Here is a 21,336-nt window from a genome sequence, read left to right as displayed (position 1 = left end):
TCCTGGGGAGTGAGAAGAAAACTGAACTGCTGATTTTTTCCATTTTATCCTTCCCTGCTTTTTCTCCCTCTTACCTTTGACCCGTAGACTTGTCTCCTCTTGGATCAAGCCATAAGCTGGTGGTGATTTTTTTTGTTGGCTCTGTTCTGCTGAATGCACTGGAGCTTCCATGGTGCTCCAATGGTGAATCCATTCACCTGGATTCAGACTCTCCTTCCTGTGCCATATCACTTGTGTCTGTGCTTGCACATCCTGGATGGTTGAATGTTTGAGGCTTAAGCCCTTAATGGAAAAAACCTCTGCTTAGTGGAACAGCTTTAGTCAGCTCAGGGTGCTTAAATGAATCTTATTAGGTGCTGGAGTGCGACACACGCTGGTAAGGCTGCTCTTGGAGCTGCTTCTTGATGGGTTACAGCGAGGTGGCCACAGCCAGGAAAGTGCTTGTAACACGAGTCAGTGAGGAGACCTTATCTCGGGGTAACGATTCTGATAGTGGTGGCTGTCGAATGGTAAAATTCCTCCTGCAAAGATTTCAGGGTTTGACTTGAAAGCCTGGTAACCCACAAAGTGTCAGTGAAGGGTTGAAATTCCCTCGTCTGTCCTCTTTGCTGGGCTTCAGCAGAACGGCACAGGGAGCAGAGACGGAGTTTGGAAAGGCTTTGAAATAGAAACGTTGAAGGAGGGCGCAGGACGAGCTTTTGGCTGCATTAGCTGGCTCATCTAGATCGCTTGGGGCCTGTGTGCTTCTGCACAAAGGAGCTTTTCATCCTGGGTTTGAGACATGCTGACCTGGTTGGATTTATGGGAGTTTTGCTTCCATCGGTGCAAGCATGTTTGTTTGGGAGGTGGGACAGAATGAGAGCATTTGTTTCAAAAAGAAAACCCCAGTTCCCTTTGTATCAGAAACCCAAACAGGAGGAGGATGGGACCAGGTGAGCATGATCTGCAATTGTTGCAAAGCCTTGATTTGAAAACAAACCAAAGAAAGCTTAATACCCAATGTGGAGGCGGATTTTGGAAGAGTGTGAAAGGCTTCCAGCCTTGGGGGTGAGTCCCTGTCTCCTGCAAACTCTGGTTACTTCTCCTTAGTGTCGCAACAGCAGAGTGAACCAAACGGGGCAGTTGTTTGCAAGTCAGACGGGGCTCTGCCCTGCTCTCTGGCTGGAGTGAATGCTGGTTTTATTCTGTCGTATTAATGTTGGAAGAAGTTGCTGGCGTTTTCTTCTAGGAGCTATTTTTACAGCCGCGTGTAATCTTCTGAAGTTATGTGATACCTTTTAGGTGTCTGGATGCAGGAGGGGTCTGAGCTGAGATTTTTTTTTTTTTTTCAATGGAAAGCTGAAAGGCTCCTCTCGGCAGAAATATGCCAGCCCCACGCAAACCAAATGCACCTTGCCTCTCCTCGGGAGGATAGGCAGAGCGTTTCTTCAAGCGTGTCCCTGCATGATCTGCCCTGCCACTCTCAGCTGTTTGCAAACACGTGTCTCCTGCTCGGCCGTGCCATGAGCTGGAACCTGGCCATGGCTCTGGGGCTGGAGCTGATCTCTGGTGGGATTGCTCTGGAGAGGAGAGCCCAGTCGCTTTGAAGTTGCTGCACTGTTTAATATTAAAAGTCAGCGGTATTTGCTTGCATGTCTTGGCCAGGTCAGTTTTGTCACAGGGTGTGTTTGCACAGTGAGAGCTTGTTTGGAAGAAAGCACAGGAGGCCAAAACCAACCCGACACTAGCATGTCTTGCATCTAATTAGATTTTGGTTCTGGTTTGCTGCATTCCACGACATCCTTTCCGAAGAACTGGGAGTTTGTGTCTGGGGATCCTTATCCTGGTGGTGGAAACACCCTAGGTCACCTCCTGGGCACGTGTGTAGGGCTGAGCACAGCAGGGCTGCAAATGCTATTATAATATAAATAAATAATCACAGTCCAACTGTGACGGTCGCACCCAGGGAAATGCGGCGCGGCAGGAATACTGAGCTCAGAAATGAGCCGTGACATTATTTTAGGCTTGGAGACACTATGAAAAGTGATTTAAAGGATTGCAGCTGTTTGGTTTCACAGATGAGGCAAGTGAGAGGGGATGTTGTGAAGGGGCAGAAAGCAGTGGAAGCAGGCTTGGGCATTTTTCTTCTCCTGTTGTATAAAACCCAAGGGAGTATCCAAGAAAATGGGGAAGAAGACGTGTTTCAAGGGAACAAACAGAAATATGCTTTGTACCTATGGGCACTATCTCCGAGCAGCGCGTTCCAGGAGGTACTGCTGAGTTTGGAACTGGTGGAGAAAATCCAGTACCGGTCAAGCGAGGATGTTTGTTGGCTGGTTTCACTCCTAGGTGCCAGCTTTGGGCAGGGCTCTGAACCTGTGGGTCGGATCCAGCCTGAGCACTGATGGGTGATGTGGTGAACAGGCTCTTCAGCTGAGTAGGTTGGTTCCCATCTGTATTGGGGTCTCCTCCTCCTCCTCGCTGAAAGGCATCCGGTCCCAGCAGCTATCAGGGAGGCTGGATGTGAAAACAGTGCAGTATTTTATGACCCTAGATTTAATTTCACCTGACTAAAAAATGACTTGTAAGAAAACTTTGACAAGTGTGCATGCTTTCAAAGGGAAGAAGGAAGCTTGGTAAAAAGGTCCTGGTTTGTTTGACTTCCTTTAGGTAAAACTAAACTCACCAATAATCAGCACTTTCTTCTCTTAAGAGCACTGTGTGGTTCTTGGCCAAACTGCAGTGGAAATGTTTTTGTTTTCCATATTAATTGGCTGTAATGTTGGGGTGCTTGGTTGGCTTCTGTCATGTTCAGCTTGGGAACAGAGGAATTGTTTGAATGCTCTGTGACCTTTAGCTAAAGGTGAAAAACCATATTACTTATGCTCTTAACCTTCTAATGTGTCCCAAGTTCATGCTCTTTCAAAGGCAAGTTTGGCATGAAGGATGCTCATTTTCGGGCAACCTGCAGATGTTTTCTGTAAACAGATCAATTTCCCTGTGTAGCACAAGTCGTCCTCTCCTTTTAAAGCACCTTCATGATCAATATTCCCTGGGGACAGAAGGGTTCCTCTCTCTTCCTTCCCTGTGGATCCAGTTGGTGGCTGTGCCCTCCTTCCCAGCCATCCTTCTCCTGTTAGGGCCCTGACATTTCAGTGCCACGGGAATGATGCAGCTTTGGATGCAGGCTGGGGTTACCAGGAGGGTGGTACCAGCTGCAGGAGGTGCTGGGGGCCAGGGCACACAGGGTGTCCTTGTGCAGCAGCCTCTGTGCCAAAACAGCTTCTGCTTTTGGGGCACTTATAGCACTTTACCTACGAGAGAGATGAAACGGGTTTGGGCGTTGGTAGGATTGGGGTGCGTGCACATGCAAATGAAATTGGTGCTTTGTTGTCACTTGAATCCCCATTGGGGAGCACCATCCCCTCCACGCAAAACAAGAGGTGCTCCGCACACCGCCAGTGTGATGTTTGGCCTTGTTCCCTGCACGCTGCTCAGCTGAGATGGCAAAGTGAGCTTAACCCCTCTGCTCCGGCTTTGAGACCTCCACGCCCCATCCCGTGCCACCTCTCCTGTCTGGGAGCAGCTCTGTAGTTCCTTCATTAAACTCCCCGTTGGCAAAACAGCACTTGTGCAGGACTGTCCCAGGCAGATCGCGTGTTTGTCTTGGCCCGTGATAAATACTTCCTTGTCTGCTGAACTAGAGGCAAGAGGTTGGTGCAAACTTGTGTGTTGATTTGGTGTCCTAGCCAAATGGTGGCCTGGGGGGAATCGAATGCCTTCCCGGCCCAGAGTTCTCCTCCCAGCAGTTTGAACAGGGCAAGTTAAATCCAGCGTCCTGCTGTGGAAGATGCTGTCAGGAAATGCAAGCTCCTGAGACGGCAGGAGCTAGCTCCTCTCCGCAGTGATGTGGCAAGGCGATGCCAGGTAAGCCTGCAGAGAGGCAGCATATTTTGCATTACATATGCAAGGTGCCTTTGCTGCTGTGTTGGTTTTCCTTGGAGTAGTCATTCACACTTTTATCTGCTGGAAGCAAAATGCCAGTCTGTGTCGGTGCTCCAGGAACTTGCAGAACGGAAGAGTTTACGGTGCCAAACGCTAAAATCCCCCAGGCGAAGAGCCTTCTCCAACCACCTCCGAGCACAAAGAAAAGCCTCCTGCTACCGGCTGCGCAGCTGAGCGGGGGGCGGTTTGTGCCAGAGATGCACATCCTGAATTCTGCCTGCCGGGCTCCAGCTAATGGTTTAAGGAATGACTTGGAAATCAAAACCATACCTTGGAAATACAGACTCTGATCGGGTCTATCAGGAGAACTTGGCGCTATCTCTCTCTTGAAGTACCTTGAGGTTGCCAGTGAAGGATTGCAGGAGCTCTGAGCAGCTCAGCGGTGGATTTGGGGAAATTGGCTTTCTGCTGTGGGACTGGGAGAGCATGGAGGTGAAGGAACAGGACACCTAATTCCCTGCCCTGGGGTCTCTCTCCCATTGCCAGGAAGAAGGAGTTGGCTTACAGCAGTTTGTATTTAAAGCTTATTTTCTCTGGGATACAGCCTTTATTCAAAACAGTCCTTCAAGCTACTCTAAACTTCTATGGTTGCTCTCTAATCTGCTTTTTGGACGTGATTTGATGCAGAGGGTGATGCTTTGCTTTTGGTTGATCAAGATCGTAAATCCACAGGGGAAAAAACCCTTTTGCTGTGTATGTGGTTTTGCAAAGTTAGAGACCCACTAAAGCCACTTTTTGAGATGTAAAGCCTTTGCCTGCACTGTGAGCCTGACTGCCCGCATTGCCCCACCAGCCCCTGGAGACACCTTCTGCAAGACTGGGGGCTTTTGCTGGTTGTCACTGTCACCACTTTTATTCAAAATACTGAGCAAGTCAGGTTCTTTGACCTGAATGATCTGCTGTGGAGTCATAAGGAAGTGTAGGGGAGCCGAGCGGGGGATGTGGAAAGACAAAAGGGTCCTACATGGACCTGCAGATAGGTTAGGGGTGTTGTGTGGGAGCATGTGTGGTGGGAGATGGTGGGGGACTACTCTGCAGAAGAGGTGCGATGATGAGCAAAATGACCTGGTGCTTTTAAGGCGGAAATTTTGGGTTTGTTGTGTAAAGAGAGCTGCCCACTGCACGTGGGTGTTCGTGACCACAGGTGGCTTCAGGAAGCAGAGCACCAGGCGTGGTGGGAAGGGAGGAAGGGCAGACGGGTCATTCCCAGCTCAAAGGCGCCTGGATGTGACTGGGACAAAAGTCTTGTGATGGAGAGAGGCTCAAAAGCAGCACTGTAATGGATGTGGGGCTGCTCTGCGGGCACCTCTGGCTGGCGGCTGGCTCCAGCACCAGGCACCAGTCAGATGACTGGGAAGCCACAACAGCTGAGAGCTGCCCCCACCGAGACGTGACTTCTTCTCCATGAATGGCATATTCAGACGGGACAGCTAAATGCCGCTGACAGCCCCAGTTTGCTGGAGAGGGTGTTGGGAAGGATGCATTACTGTGCAGCTGGTACGGACGCTAATGGTGCTGGCAGCAGACGTGGCCTCAGTGCGGGGATGGCAGCAGAAATCAATGCCTTCCAAGAAGGGGCCACGCGCAGTGCGGTCACCTCCTAAAACAAAAGGCCAAGTCAGCAGCTTCTGAGAGATGGATGGCAATGAGACTGTGTCGAAACAATAAGGGCATTTGTCTTTTCAGCACATGTTGCATCCCCGTAGGCAAGATAAAAATGCATGTATTCAGCCAGGTTTTTATTACTGACCTTATCTTCAACAGTAGAGCTGATTGTGGAGGAGTTGTTGTTTGGTTTATGGTTGGTGTTTTTTTTTTTTTTTTCTTAAATCTGCAGTGAGCTCCTCCCAGGGTTTGGGGGAGGAAGTTGGGCAGACAGCAGTGTACTTGTGGACAACCTGTTTTGATCAATAACCACCTCCTTTGCACTTCAGTGGAGGTTTCTGTAGCAGAGGATGGCTCCTCTTTGCCGGGGCAGCTGAGGGCGATGGGCATGCTCATCCCCTCGCAGCCCTCATGCAGCGATGGCTCAGAGACCACCCTGGTTCCTCCCAAACCTTCCCCCTTCCTCTTACCTGAATCGGCTTTGAGAAAAATTATTTTCTCCAGGCAAAGGCTAAAAAGTGCGTTTCTTGGTCTGATGAGCATCTGCTGTGCTGCCAGTGCCAGGGGGTACCAAGGCACCAGAGCGCTTTTCCTTTTATTGCTAAAATAGGTCACGCTTGCTGCTGGCAGAAAGAGATGTAAAGCAACTTCTTTTTTCAAAGTTCAGGATGTGCAGAGCAGGGGTGGGGGGCATCCTCTGTCTCCAGCAAAGCCGCTGGAGTGGTGGCTGCTTTGGCCACCCCACCTTGGACTAGAGAGCTGGTCTGCCTGGCTCGCAGGTGGCACTGATTGCTAGCCCAGCGCCTGCTGCAGCCAGGGTTGCATCATCAAGGGGCTCAAGCAGCAGCTTAGTGCACGAATTAATTGCTGGACAGTCCGAGGCCCTTGCACGTTTCAAGTTGGGACGCACTGCTCCGTGCTGGCTGTGTGCTCCTGGGCGTGTGGGAAGCTCAACCTGCCAAGTGCTTCCTGGGGGGACGGGGTGGCTTTGCAGTCCAAGGCTGTGCGGCCAAGTCTTGGCCACCGTGTTGGGCCGCTCTGACTTGTGTGTCCCCTCTGGCCATCATCGTTGTATAGGGAATAGCTCTGGGCATCAGAGGCACAGGGCATTCTCTGATTTGGGGAAACACGAGCGGAAAAGCAGGAGGAGGAGCGGGATGGAGCGTGTGGCTGGTGCAGGCATTGCTCTGGGCACTGCTGTCTGCAGCTGCTCTCACCTCTCCTCTAGGGAAACACCAGAGGAAACCAGGACACCCAGGATGAAGGTGAGGCGTGGGGTGGAGCAAGGTTCCCAGATCCCCCAGAGCCAGCGGGATGTTGTTGGGGGGAGGAGAGGAGAGTGGGACATGCCAGGGCAGCAGCTGTAAAGTGCCCAGCTCTGGCTCTGTGTGCCACCAGTGCCACGGTTCGTGGGGGCACCAGCCCCACTGCCCTCACCCATCAGTTCCCCTGCGGTTAAAAGGAGCTCCCAGAATGGCACATGTGCTGCTGACGAGCAGTAGGAATGGGCCAGGCATCCTCTTCTGAAATTAGATAAGGGACGATTTATAAATCGTGAAATAAATAGGGATGCTTTGGCATTGTTTTTTGCTCGCTATTTGGACCACGCCATTATTAATCTGCCTCATTTAGGCGAAACGCTTGGGAGTGCTTCAGCAGAAATAGCACATGTTGTTAAGAAATAAAAATTATTCGCAATACAACGCTGGGCGAGTTCGTAACGAACAGCCCACAACCTAATCTTTGGTGGAGGTGGCAAGGAGCTGGGATTTGCTCCTTGATGAGCGTGTGCGGTGCCCTGGCCTGTTTGCCTGCCTGCAAAAGGTGACGGGGACAGAGTGGGGCAATGGCTCGTAGCTGGGCGAGGGCTCCTGTGCCCGGGGAGCTCCGCAGGTGAGGCGCTGCCTGTGCCCGATGCTGTGATTAGAGGCAGCTGCTGGCGCGAGTGCCACCCTCTGCCGGGGAGCCGGCTCAGCTGGCGGATGTGGTGACTGACCCCGGGACCGCTTCTCCTCGGCGTCACTGCAAAACAAGAGCCGGTGGTTTTTAAGCGAAGCTGTCTTTGCACCGAAACTCAGCGGGGAGCTCCTGGTTGCTTTCTCGGCTGAAGACGTGGTAAGCGGTGGGGGATGGATCTAATGTTTCGGGCTGCTCGAGCTGTGCTGCAGGTGTTCATCTGACTGTGCTCTAGGTCTCCACGGGTTTGCTCCAGAGCTGTTTTCCAAGGAAGCCAGAAGCACTGGGCGTTTGCGCTTGTTTTTCTGCTGGTGGGAGGAACCGAGGAGGAGCAGTTCGCCTTTCTGTTGCAAGACCAGCTCCAAGCTTCCTTTCTGTAGGCCTCATGTCTCTGGGGTCTTCTCCTCCAGGGTTAATTCTTGCACAGCTGCTGGATGGAGCAGTTGAGAGATACCTTGTCCATATGGATGTGCTCTACGCTGGAGCTGGGAGCGCAGGGTCAGAGCTGCCGTTGGCCGTGGTGCAGTGTTGTCTGGCTCTGCGTGCTGCGGGTCAGTGCCCAGGGGTGCTTCCAGCATTGCTTTCAACCCCCCCTTTCTTCCTCCTCGTCAGAGGTCGGGCAGCCTGGACCCGGGCGGCTGCAGGCAGGGGAAGGAGAAATGAAGCGCACCAGCAAGTTGCACGCGTTCAAAACAGAAAGCGAGAGAAGAAGAAAGGCTGCGTGGCTGCATGCAGGTATTAGTTTAGTGTGGGGGTTATCCTGAGGTCAGGGGACAGCACAGAAGATTTCGCATTATGGTAGGTAAGGCAGTAGGCTGCAAGCTTTAAAAAAATTCAAAAAATTCCACAGGGCTGTCTCTGGTTTTGTGTTGCCAAGGCCTTTTCTGTAATATTGCATTCAGTCTCGTGGCTTTAGACAGTTTGATTAGCATATCTAAATGAGCCTGATAGACTCGGGTTATTTAGGGTCAGAGGATTTTCCAGAAAAGGAGGGAGACGGTGTGGTCTGTGCTCCTGAATCAAGTTATAACACAGAAAGACCTTGAGACTGGGAGTGCTTTCACCGGCTCCCCCTCCCAGCACCCCCAGGCAGAGGCAGCGTGGGCATGTCCAGCCTTCCTCGCTGGCAGCGAAGGACGCTTTTGGCACCTCTGGCTGGGCCTCTTCAGTCTGCTGCATGAAGAAGTGTATTATAATGAGGCTGCTTTTGTCTCTTTTTAGCATTTTATTTATCTGAATGTTGGCCTTGTGCTGTATTGCTCCGCCAGGGTGATTTGTGGCTCTGTAGGTGCTCTTGGTGCCTGTCAGCCGTTGGTGATGCTGCTAGTGCTGGCTCAGTCCCACCAGTGGCTTTTTGTGGTGCGGGGCCAGGAGCTGCTCAGAAGGACCTGCTGGGGCCAGCTCTCATCAGGGCAGGTTTCTGGTGTTGTGTAGGCAGAAGGTGGTTGCTTTTCATAGAATCATAGAATGTTTTGGGTTGGAAGGGACCCCTAGAGGTCATCTAGTCCAACCCCCAGTTGGTGTTCCCTGCAAAACCCTTCCTCGCCAGTCGCCGCAGCAGGCAGCAGTCATGAGGTCTGTCTTTGGCTTCCCAGGCTTCGACTGAAATGCATCTGATGTAAGGGAGAGGGAATCAGACCCCTGCGTAAAGGCCAGGGGTGGTTTGCAGTATTCACATTCACGTGAGATGCTGAAGTTTGCCCCTGGATACTTGGGCCTCCAGCTGACTGCTGAATTGCAGTGTATGCTATGCTGTGGGCACCCGAAATCTTCTGCCATGAGGAGCTGCAGTTCTGGTGATGGTACCAGCAGATGTTTGTCTGTGCTCCCCATCACCCGCCTCCTAAGCAGCAGCCGCACAGCCCCACGTCGCTGCTAGGTGTTCGTTCTGCTTACGGGGGCTCGCAGCCCCTTCTCAGTTGGTTGCTTGGAGAAGTGGCAATGCAGTGTGAGGCTGAGCTGTCTCAGCCCTGAAGAGCTTGCTCCCCGATTTGATTTCATCAGGTGATGTGCTCAGGTAGTTCAGGTGCATAGTTTGAAACTGAATAATGTAGATTTTCCTTGTCATTTTTCTGATTTTAGTTAGGTGGCTTTACCCTAAGCTTTGGAGATATGGCTTGCTGGTTTTGAAGTGTCTTGTTTCTTGCATGCAAGGCTGATGGTCTGGGCCAGGACAGCTATCCAGCGTGGTGTAATACCAGGTGGCTTGTGAAGGACGAAGAGAGCAATGCATGTCTGGGACTGGAAGATGGAGACGACGCATCCTCTTTGCTGCACTTGGATGTCAAGCTGCTCCCAGCGACAGGGATCCAACCGTCCTCTCCTGGCTGGGTGACTTCCACAATTTGCCAAGTCTGCTCCTGACCTGGGCCCACTGCTTTTGAGACTTCCAAAAGTGATTTTGGTTGCTTTGCTATGGTTTTGTTTTGGAAACATTCCCCATTCTTTGCCTGAGTAAAGGAGCTTAATTTCTATTAACAGAAGTGGAAAATGTACTCAATTCTTCTTGCTCATCTTTGCATCTCTTCCTGCCCCCACCCCCCCCAAATCTGTTGATGTGCCAGAACCCCTGACTACCCATGGTCTTTCTGCTTCTTTAATTTCTTTTTCATGACATCTACTGAATTTATGAAATTCTGCAGAACTTCCACAAAGTACATCTGTGTGGGAGCACCTGAACCACAAGGGACAACAGGAAGGTTGGTGTCAAAGGGACAAATTCCCGACCAGAGGTAGTGGGAGAACTGAGGGCCCTGGAGAACGTGTTCCGACACATCAACAGATTTGAGGGGGGGTGGGGTAGGAGGAGGGTTTGCAGAGGGCAGGAAGAGATGCAAAGAGAGGAAAAGGGAAAAGATGAGCAAAAAGTAGAACTGAGCAAAAACCAGCGAAGCAATGGAGAGGAAAAGGAGCAATGGGCTGGAGAGTTTTTTAGTTGCTTTATTCCAGGTGTCTTATAGCTGCATTTGAGCAGGTGCCAAGGCTGTGCTAGAAATTTTAGGTCAGGATGGGGACTAATCATGCTTGTGCTGTGTGCTTCGATGGTGGGGAATTCACATGGCGCCCGCTGGATGCCTCCCCCTCGTCTCTGCCCATGCGTGGAAGGTGCCGTGGCGCTGGCAGCAAGGTGCCTCCCAGCATACGTCTTTAAAACACTGCTAAACAAAACTGAAGCTTCTTCGGAAGGCAGCTCGTAAACCTTTCCGGCATTTGCATTTTGAAAAACACAGTCATAGCTCACTGCAATTTACTGTAGTAACTTTCTGAGCAATTAATCCATCTATGTCCTGCCAGGTCTCCCGTGGTTCCTATGGCAGTTCATCACAGGGCACAGAAATTTGTTGATTTTAATCCTCCTCACTAATTTTTAGGTTATGTTTTCTGCTGGTAAAACTGAATGCTGATGTGAGCAAAGCAGAGTAGGTCAGAGTGAGTTGGGCAATGTCTGGAGGAGCAGGAGCTGGTGCTCACCAGCCTTGCCCTCGGCAGGGAAGCCAGAGGCATGGCTGCTCTCCCGGCCCCGAGCTAACAGCCCCGCATAAGGAGCTTCCCTGGGACTTCAGGCCACACCAGCAAGCTCTGAGCTCCACCAGTGATTTTTTGATGGGGGTTATAGGAGGAAAAGGCAAAGCTCAGCTGAGTGTGGGCAAGGGGAAAAGGAAAAACAGATGGCTCTCGGGACATGCAAGAGCCTTTTTTTTTAATTATTATTATTTTTTCCTCAAGGGCACAGCCTTCGAGCCTCCCAGACGGGTAATTCTTGTTTATACGCCCACAGAAGGTGAAGGTGACAGTCCTGCTTGTGGGGCTATTGGTGTGTCTTCTCAGACATGGTGTGTTTGTTTTGTAGGTGGGTGTCAGGAGCTGCATTACTTTTTTTTTTTTTTTTTTTTTTTTTTTTTAACCCCCCCCCCCCCCCCCTGCGCCAGTTAAAACCAGGATGAGTGCGAAGGGGAAGCTTGTTGTGGGCAGCGATTCTGCTTTGGCTGGGGCTGTAAGAGCTAAGGGGCTCCTTCACTGCAGATGTCTGAGTTTGTCCCATTGGGTTGGACCCAGGGCTTATTCTATCCTGCAGCCCCCCAGAGCCTCCTGTGTGGATGAAGAAAAAGCAGCATCACAGGGTAGCATCTTCCCTTAACACCTGGATTTATAGCAGAACATCCTCATGAGGATGAGTAGACACTGTCCCAGTAATGCCCTCCTTATGTTGCAAGAACCTGTCTGAAGACACCTCTTGCCCCAGAGGCTGAGGTCTGAAATGTCCAGGCTGGAGGTGGAGACCAGGAGTTTGGGGTTGGCAGAGGTTCCTGGTGTTTCCCAAGATCAGTCAGAACAGAAAAGGAGCAGCACGCAGCCTGGTGCTGGGGAGAAATGAACCTCATTCCAAAAACTGGTGCACCTTTCTAGGCACAAGGAGAAGTGGTGGCCATTCCCTTTCCTCCTCCATCTGATTATTTGGCCTTTCCAGGTTTTGTGTGAGAGAGGCTGTGTGTGAGTGGGGTAGGGGATCTGCTTTTCTTGGCTCCGAGTGCTTACAATTTCTGTTTTTCTTTCTGGCTTTTCAGAAAGTTACTATGCAAACATCTTGTTTTACCTTCTGGTGGCCAAAGATGTTGGGCTTTGATCATAGAATTGTTTAGGTTGGAAAGGACCTTTAAGATCATCTAGTCCAACCATTAACCTAACACTGCCAAGCCCACCGCTAAACCCTGTCCCTAAGCACCTCGTCTGCCTGGCTTTTAAATACCCCCAGGGATGGGGTCTCAACCACTTCCCTGGACAGCCCGTTCCAATGCTTGACAACCCTTTTGATGCAGAAATTTTTTCTAATGTCCGATTTAAACCTCCCCTGATGCAACTTGAGGCCATTTCCTCTTGTCCTAAAGAGGAACATTGATACTCCCTTCTATTCTGCAGCCGGCTGGAGGAGAGCGTGGCATCCAGTGCTGGGCTTGCTCTGTTCATTTACAGCTTGGGAGAGGGGGTCTCTAGGTGCAGGTTGTTGCTATTTAAGCTCCCAAATCATTTCTTTGCCTGCTGTGCACCTTGCTGGGGCACTTCTCCAGCTTCCCTAGTACTGGAGCATGTCAGTCTTCACTACAGCAGATCAAATAATTTCTGTTGCAGCTTTTAGGGCTGAGAGTCCCTTACCCACACCCCTAACTGCATGCACGTAGTATTTTATTTATTGATTTTTTTTTTTTTAAAGACACTGAAATGTCTTTTCTCTTTTTGAGGGAGTTGGAGCTTTTTTTGTTCCAGTTGAGAAGTGTTCAGAACAGACTCCCAGGTGGGATTGGTTCTTCTAACATAAATGTGTGTCAGTGTTACCAGGGATATTCTGTGGCAGGGCTTTCTATGCCATTGCTGAAGGTCTCAGTTAATTAGATGATTAGTCTTCTGGTCAAGTATCTATCTGCAAATAAAAAATAGCAGTTGAATGTAGCTGCTAAAATACTGTTGCTGGAATCAGTCTGTGGCACAGAGCACGAGGGCTTCTTATTTAATTAAAATCAGGAACATACTGTACTGTACTCTCCAAGGGTCAAGGAACAAAAGGGACAGACACATAATAAGTAGCAAACTGTCCTTTCAAACCCCTTGAGCTCAGCCCAGGGGAGCTGTGTTTAAAGGGACACTCTCAAGATAACATTTGTGATTTCTCTCCTTTTTTTTTTTTTATATTTTTTCTTCATACTGCTGCATGGATTATTGAAGCTGAAAGTATCCTGTGACTCTTCATTTTCTTCTTACCTGTTCTTCCTCTTGGATTTGAAGTTGCCATGAGGACTGCTTAGATCCAAACTCTCCGTGTGCGTGCTTGGCACCTGGGCTGAGCTTGCTGGGGTCCTGTATCAGAAGCCAGCCTGCAAGCAGCCCCAGTAAAAGGCTGGAGGCAGGCTGGACTGGGGGCTGAGCTACCATCCCAACATGGTGGGGGAGTTACTGGGAGCACTGAGCTGTGTGGCCTGGCACCCTGTACTTCCAAGGAGGAGTGTGTGTACATGTTTTTTCTGAGTTGCTGGGGTTCACTGCTTGCTTGAAAGTTGCCACCAGCCTAATGAGCTCTTCTGTGCTTGTTTGTGCAGGACGTCGCGCTGTTGGAGTACCAGCATCATTCCAGGGATTTTGCTTCCCACCTGCCACCGGGGTCTATCATGCAGCCGCAGCGGCGGAGGCCGTCCCTGCTCTCCGAGTTCCAGCCAGGCAATGAAAGGTACCGGCTCCCTGCCTCCCCCGAGCCATGGGCATCCCAACTGCATCAGCAAGTATTTTGCGCAGAGCTGTGGTGCAGAGGAGGGCTCTGAGACCTGGGCAATGTTATGTTGTGACTCGGCTCAGTTTCTGTGCCAGTCTTAGCTTCGTTGTGCTAACGCAAGTGGCACCTTTTTGCCTTCTGGTTTCTTCCCTTAGACTGTCACGCGTTTTAAAGACAACTTAAAACCACCAACCAACAAAAAACCCCACCCCCCTCACCTCTGTGAAGCTACGCATCACTGCGACTGTGGCATCAGCTTTCTTCAACATAGGAAATAAAGCTGTGTGGTTGGGTTTGGGCTGTGGCTCCCAAGGCTGTGAAGGGTGGAATGAGAACAGCTCATTGACACTGTGCATCTCTGCTTCCTCTTCTGCTCTTCCTCCCCGCTTTCATTGGGTTTGTTTCTCTTGGTGCATTCCCCTCACAACTTTCTCCGAGCTGCTTTTTCCCTGTCTGCTCCCCTCGCAGCTCTCCCTGTGTTGCCGACTGCTTTCGTAGCCTCCCGTGGGAGGCTGGCGGTGTTTTTGGGCACAACTCAGGCATGCGCCGGGTGGCTGGAAGCGCTGTAGATGCTTTAACCACAGGAGCTGATCTGTTCTGAAGGCCATCACTCTCACTCTCTGTTTAGTCGCAAAACACTGCGCTCTTACAGTTTCTCTTCTGCATTTGGTGCTTAGTAGTTTTGAAAAAAACTGGCCTGGAAGTGAAATAAAGAGCCTTGCTACAGTAGACTTATGCAAAGTAGGGGTTTTTTATGCTTACTCCTTAGTCGGTCTAAAAATAAAAATAGTGCAGAGTCAGAGAGATGAATCTGTTTCTCTAAAATAGGAATCGTTAGGGGACAGGAGAAAGACCTGAGAGTGCTGGATGCATAAGGGCATAGGTGCAGACAGGACCCCACTTTTAATAGTGGGATGGATTCAGCTTGGTTTTTTTCCCAAGAAAATCTGAAGGCAAAAAGCAGCCTCCAAAATTAGTTTTGCATCTGCCCTCCTGGATGTGCTCTCCTGGGTTGTGCCTGCGGCACCTGCATGTACAGAGGGTAATGTCACTTCCGATGACTAGTAATTTATTGCCGCATGTTGCATTGCCTCGGCTTGCTTTGATTTCTCAGTGCTTTTATTTCTTAGTGCAAAGTAACATGGTTAAGTTGGAAGTGGGTCAGATTCAGCTAAATTTGGGGGAGATGGGTAAAGAGGACCCAGCAACACGCTCATGCCTGATTTTGTTTTTCACACTACTTACGGTTTGCAGAATGGAGAACCAGTCCTTCTCTCCAGTAAAGTGAAGGTTTTAAGGTCTGAGTATGGTGTTTAAAAAAAATGTATCCTGGTCCTTCCATATAATAAAAAAAAAAACCCAAACCCAGACCAGACCAACCAAGCTTTGGTGTCTGCTGCACCACATGCCTAATCTGGTGTGGTCATCCGGGCATCTCTCTTGGGCTTACAAATGTTTCAGGCTCTCAAAACTTATTTTTGCGCTGACAGTCGCATGGATGTGGGTAAATGTTAACCGAGATTGTCAGGTTTAGATACACATCCAAGTGCTTCTCATGGTTACTTTGCTTTCAACCTGAATGGTGAAGTTTTGGCAGGCTATAAAAAGACACATCTTTTGTGACAAACCCAACGTACATTTAATCCCTTTTCCCTGTGACATCCAAGAAATTGAACTTTTGCAAAAATTACACCAGGTAATAAAGCTAAAAATACCGCTTAAGTTGAGTTCGGTTGGCATCTTGTGGCAGAATGTTGGGATACAGACTCATTAAAAAAAAATTGTTGGGCATCTGGGGATGCAGGTTGGGGGGGGGTCTGCAGAAATTTTCAACCCAGTGTAATTAATTATTGAAGTCATTCAAACTGGGTGGCGTTGGGGATGGGGAGGTGTTCGCCCGTTTTTCAAAGCCAACTACTGTTTCTCTGCATCTTTTAAGCACTAAAATCTATTCTACGGGGGCTTTGTTTTTTCATCCTTGTGGTGTGAGGATCTGCTTTAAAACAACACCTGATGTGTTGGTAATGGGAGCCGTTTGGGTGTTTGGTTGCTCACCTGAGGATTCCTTGGGGGCTCAAGGCCCAAGACCCTGGAGCTTCTGGAGGAGGTTGGGTTGGTCATTGATGTCAACCCCAAAAAACAGCTCTGGCTCTGCCTGGTATGGAGCAAAGCCTGGACAAGGCAGGGTGGTGAAAGCAGCCATCTCTGCAGCTGAGTCCCTTTGGCGGGTTCATGCTGGGTGCATCTGTAAGCACTTTGGCTTTGTTCCTGGGCTGGGATTGATGGTTTTGAGCAGCGGCAGCTGGCTCTTGCCGTGAGGGGCTGGGGAGGAGGGAGCGACCAAAGGCAAACAAGTAATGTCTGCAACGTGGGCACAGGGGCTGAACAGAGGGAAGCACAGGGGTGTGCTGTGTCTGAAAGGAAGACCCTCGCCTTGGCTCCCTGCCTCAAACCCCACCTGGCACACGGTGGTGGTGGGTGTGAGATGGTCCTCCCCTTGAAGCAAGTGTCAGTGAAGGGGAACCCTTCCAATCCTCCGTTGCTTCGGGTGTTCAGAGGAAGCAGCCTGTCTGCTGTTGGTTGTGGTGACTGATGCTCTTCCAGGATCACTCCCCTCCTTAAAGAAATCAATTTGTGAGTCTGGTGCAGGTGGAATGTGGCAGACTGACAGTGCTGGCAGTCGAGCGCTGTGCGTGTTCCCAGATGGACATCCCTGCTCTGCCATCGCCATGCCTCGCGCTGATCCAGAGCCATGCCTGCAGCCAGAGAGCATGGTTCAGCCCTCGGGCTGCTCCGTCACGGTTCCCCTGAGCCCACCTACCCAGTGGGTGGCCACTGTTGCCCTCCTCTCCTGGAAACTGTAGGGATTCACTTTACTCTCTGCTGGTTTTGGGGCATTGTCCCCCAGTTTGGCTTTGCCTTCACCTTGGGCAGATCTCTAAAACCTCTGCAAGGCTGATGCCATTTGAGGCTTGACCCCACGGATGCTTTAAATTTTGCAGAAAGAATTTGGGCTTGCTTAGAAAGTATTCCTACAGCTTTGCAGGTTTTCTGTCTCTCCTGGCCGCAGTTTTGCTGTAGCCACCAGGGAGGTGGTTAGTTGTGGTCCGGTGAAAAGGGAACAAGCGGCGAAGCATTTCACCATGGGCACAGTGTTTTAGGCATAAATCGGGTGTTGGTGGCAAAAAGCTGTTGAGTGGTAATTTGCTAGAAGGCATGGGGTGCTGAGATGGCCCCACATTTTGGGGCTCCCTGAGCAAGAAGCTTGTTGAATGTCAGGCTCGGGCAGCTGGTCGTCCTCACGTCTGAGCCTTGGTGAGTCAGGCAGGATGGGGACAACCAGTTCCTGAAGTGTCACGGCATCGTGGGCTCTCTTCCCTTGGGGGCGATGTGCCTCCTGCTTTCCCCTGCTTCCCACCCTGGGCAGCCCAGTCCCGCAGGAGCTGCTGGGGAGTTGCAGACTGCCCTTCTCCAAGGACATCAGCCTTGAGAGTTGTCATCACCCCTCGGTGGATGGGTAGAGGCTCAAACTCCCTGTGCAGCAATTCTGGCTTGGAAGAAGGAAGGAAAACTTGAACCACTCTGAATCTGTTGCTATAGGGGAAGTTGGCGCTGTCTGCCTTTGTGGGGATGTGCTGCTTTCCTTGATGGTTTTTTTGGTAGCAGGCTTTTTCTTGGAAGGATCCACAGACTTCCCCTTAGCTTGTTCGGTTGGCTGTGCCAACTGGACTGCAGGAGCGAAGAGAAGTATTTCAGGATCTGCTGTTGGTACAAGTCGTACCGTGAATACTTGCAGAGGAATGTCCTGGCAAGGTGACAAGGATTAGGGTTTTTTTTCTCTTCTATATATATTTTGGTCTGCAAAAGAAGTGAGGAAAAACTGGGTTGAGTGTTAAATGGCAGGTGCCAGTGAGGTTGAGGGGTCTGAAAAATCAAGGAATTAGATTTTTCTGCCTTTTTATAAGTGTTACGATTTCAGAGCAAGATTCCTTATTAACACAGGAATGCTGGGGTGGATAATGGCTTCTCTGGCAGAAAACGTGGCTGTAAATAAGCGGTATGCATATTAACACAGTATATTCTGCCTCTATCCAGAATGAGATGAGTCACTATTTTCATAGGAGATTATTTTCCCAGTTCATGAGACCATGCTCCTTTTTTGGAGTCTTTCTGCTTAGCAGTCATGAGGAGTTTGAAGAATTTGCCCGGCGTTGATCTGGAGTATGACATTTAGGATACGTTAAGCAGCTGCTGTGTTTCTGCAGCCATCCGAGATAGCCATGTGCAATATAGTATGAGAGCAGGTCTAATTACTGTGCTTATTGAATGTGATCAATCCTGCTGGCCGAGGAGCCCGGGGAGCGGTGGGAAGCCAGGGTGGTGTGCGTGGCTGCTGGAAATCATGTGCAGCTTTCGGTCTTCATCTGGGCTGGGCCAAATCGCACCAACTGCTCCCGAGTTAACAGCGCGACCAATCTAATTTTATTTATGGTCTTTAATTAAGTATCCATTTTTAAAGGTGACTCTTTTCTCAGGAGCGAGCAGTGGTGCGGGTGAAATCCCTACAACCATACATCTTTGTGTCTTTTCACACTTGAAATGATGTTCTGGGAGCCACATTTTTTCCTCCCCATAAATGAGCGTGGGAAAATAATGGCTGGAAAGGGCAGATGCTGGTGGACACTTGGTGAGAAGCCTCGTGGGCTGCGGGCATGCCCATGGCTGGGCACAGAGAGTGACCAAGGCTCTGCGGAGGAGATGTGGAAGACACTAGGCTTTGTGGAATGGGCCAGTGTGCCCTGGCAGGGAGGTGTGAGGGGAAACCTAGGCTTTGCCTTGGCTGGGATGAATGGGTAAAAGTTCATGAAGCAACTTTCCCTTGCATAATCTTGAACCAGATTTATTCTGGGGGGGGGAAAGTTGATCTTGCAATGTATGCAGCGGGCCTGGTGAAATGTGGGATGTCCCTGAAGCCGTTAGTTCAGGGAGTGCTTCAGCCACCCAGGACTGCCAAGAGGGCTTTCCTGTGGGGCTCCAGGTTTTGGATGCCTGGAGAAAGCATGTAGGGGAGCTTGTGGAGAGACAGAAATATTCCTTCTCCTCTTGAGTGAGGCAGTGCCATTGTGTGGCACGGTGTTAAAGCTTCTGCCGGTCCTGTCCGTGAATAATTCGGGCTCTGTGTATGGGGGTCTTCAATATGCAAGTTTTAGGTAAAGCATCTGCTCTCATCTAAATTGCAGCTGGCTTAGAAGAAGTTGGCTCAGGGGGTTGTGCAGAGCGGCGGAGGCACAGCTACCTGCCCTGGCATGGGAATGCACAGCTGGAGCATCACGAGGATGCAGGTGGGACTGCCTGGTGACAGGCGCTCAGTCAGACCTCACGAAGACCTGGGAGTCCTTGAGCTGGCCCATGTGGTGAGCTAAGCATCCTGCTCGAGGCTGTCCCACACCTTTGGCTTGTGAAGACTCAATCCTGCTGCTGGCAGACATTGCTGAGGGCGTGGGAGCTCCACCTTCCCACCCAGGCAGCCTGCTCTTCCCATGGCCTCTGCTGTTAAGTCATGATGTTTTTTTCTCCCTCTCCACCTATATGACAGAGGGAATATGTCAGCTGGCCTTGTACATGTTTTCCTAGCTGCCTGGTGGCGGGTTTGTTCCTACAAACCCTCCAGTTTCTCTCTAACAGGTCTCAATTTGCCCAGTCTCCCACTCTGGCTATCATTAGCTGTAAAGGGGTTGCTGAAACATCTGATAAATCTTAGCGTTGGCTATAAATAATTCACTTTGACACTAGTAGTTTTCTATATTACTTGCTCTCAAAAGCATTTTATTATCTGTCTGTACCTGTGGGGGCTGGAGACTTTTTTTAAACTTATTTTTGGAGACAATTTCCCACCAAACCATCTCAGCCAGAGGAAATAAACAGCTGCAGCGAGGCTATAGTTTACCTTGGTTCTGGTTCCAAGAGTCAGTGAGAGCCAGTTTTCCAGCCTGGTTATGTTGTTTGGCCCCATGATGTAGGGAACAATATTTGTGGATGGGAGCAAAATGTGCCCTTGCTGGGAAGTTGGTGGGAGCTGCCTTGGAGTTGCTGCTGGTGTTTTGAGCCCTTGGTGTAGGGGGCACGTCTCCGTGAAGTCAAGCTGGGTTCACTGGATACTGCAGAAGAGCAGTCGTTCCTCCTGCTGTCACCTACTGCTGCTGAGTTGATGGAGAAGCAGGAAGGTTTGAAGAGCAGGGGTGGGTTGTTCTGTTCCGAAGAGCCGGGCAGTGTGCTCCTGAGGTGGGTTGAGTTGGTCCTCTTTGACCTCCAGAAAAGTTCGTACTTGTCTGTTGATTTGGTTTCAGCAAAGTAAAGAAGATAAAGGTAAGGTCCATTTGGATCTCCTCAGGGCTGCTCTTACAGCCCCCAAGGGCAGCTCAGGATGTCTCATTTGATCCTCTCTCCCGGGAGGGAGATGCTCTCCGCTTCCTCTATACCCAGCTAGCAGTCAACCCCTTTTTTTCAGCCTGTTGTGTGCTCAGCTGGTTCTGGTGTAGGTATAACGCAGCAGAAGATGTTTTCCCAGGCCCCAGTGACCCACACGCTCTGGAGTGACTTGCCGGTGCCCTGCGCTTGCTGTAGCATTTTTCGCTGCTCATACCTTGCTAACACCCCGTGTGAGTCTGCTGAGGAAACAGCCCCGGTGAACGAGTAACGCGGCTTTGCAGCTGGTAGGGTGCAATTAGTTTGTCAGATTAGTAATAAACCAAAGGTCTAATCTTGGGTTGTCTTGGTCTTCTGGACTCAGGCCTGCCCAAAGCAGAGATGTGTGCCGATGGCTGGATGTCGGGCCAAGCCCCGGGCACCCAGCCTCAGTGTGTCAGCAGATCTCACGCCGCTCTGCTGCTTTTAAGCGGTTTAGTGTTTGTGGCGAAGGACTCCAGGTGAAGACTAACCCGCCCCGCTTCATAATTAATGCTGGCATTTGGTTTATTTCATTTAATCATGCATAACTCGCAGGCATCTGGAATAAACCAGCCAGGTGGGAACTATTTGGAAAATGCAGCAAAACCCCAAACTCGGTGTAACGGGAGGGTTTTTCAGGCAGGGCTATTTTTATGCTGACAGCAACGTCATCGCTGTATAAAAGTCTCTTGTAAAGAGCTCGCTGCAGGTGTGGATGTAAAGAGTGAAAGGTGTGAAGGCTTCAAGCAAGAGCATTTGTATGTGCAGCCAGGACAGGCTGAGCAGGTTGCGTCAGGCAAAGCGATCTCGGGAGCGGCTGGAAATTCCAGTGGATAAAGTTAATAGCAGTTCCAATGGATGTGGAAATGGAAATAAAATAGCACCCTATAACATTGCAGCTGCTTTCCCCAGCGTGGCCCCTGCCTTGCTGTAAGTAACTGCCTTTGTAAAGCTGAGTGGTGCTCTTATCTTAAAAATATATGGGTTTTTTTCTGAGCGTAGCAGTTGTGTCGGGTTGGGTTCCTGACAACTGCAGAGGTCTCAGAGCTGTCCTGTGTCAATTAGCAGCTTCTTGGTAATACTGC

The 21,336-nt window shown here is 50.3% G+C and overlaps 1 protein-coding gene across 1 annotated transcript in view; it reads left to right on the top strand.

The window, feature by feature from the left end:
* Positions 1 to 21,336, top strand: part of NCOR2 (nuclear receptor corepressor 2) — a 188,012-nt gene that overhangs the window by 2,915 nt on the left and 163,761 nt on the right. Inside the window, exon 3 of the mRNA XM_035898548.1 lies at positions 13,635 to 13,762. Coding sequence (XP_035754441.1) covers positions 13,635 to 13,762 — 128 coding nt within the window. The remainder of the gene's footprint in view (positions 1 to 13,634; positions 13,763 to 21,336) is intronic.

The sequence above is a fragment of the Egretta garzetta genome, unplaced genomic scaffold, assembly GCF_000687185.1.
Source record: "Egretta garzetta isolate BGI_Z169 unplaced genomic scaffold, ASM68718v1 scaffold447, whole genome shotgun sequence".
NCBI classification, from domain to species: Eukaryota; Metazoa; Chordata; class Aves; order Pelecaniformes; family Ardeidae; genus Egretta; species Egretta garzetta.
This window is presented reverse-complemented; position numbering and strand designations above follow the sequence as displayed.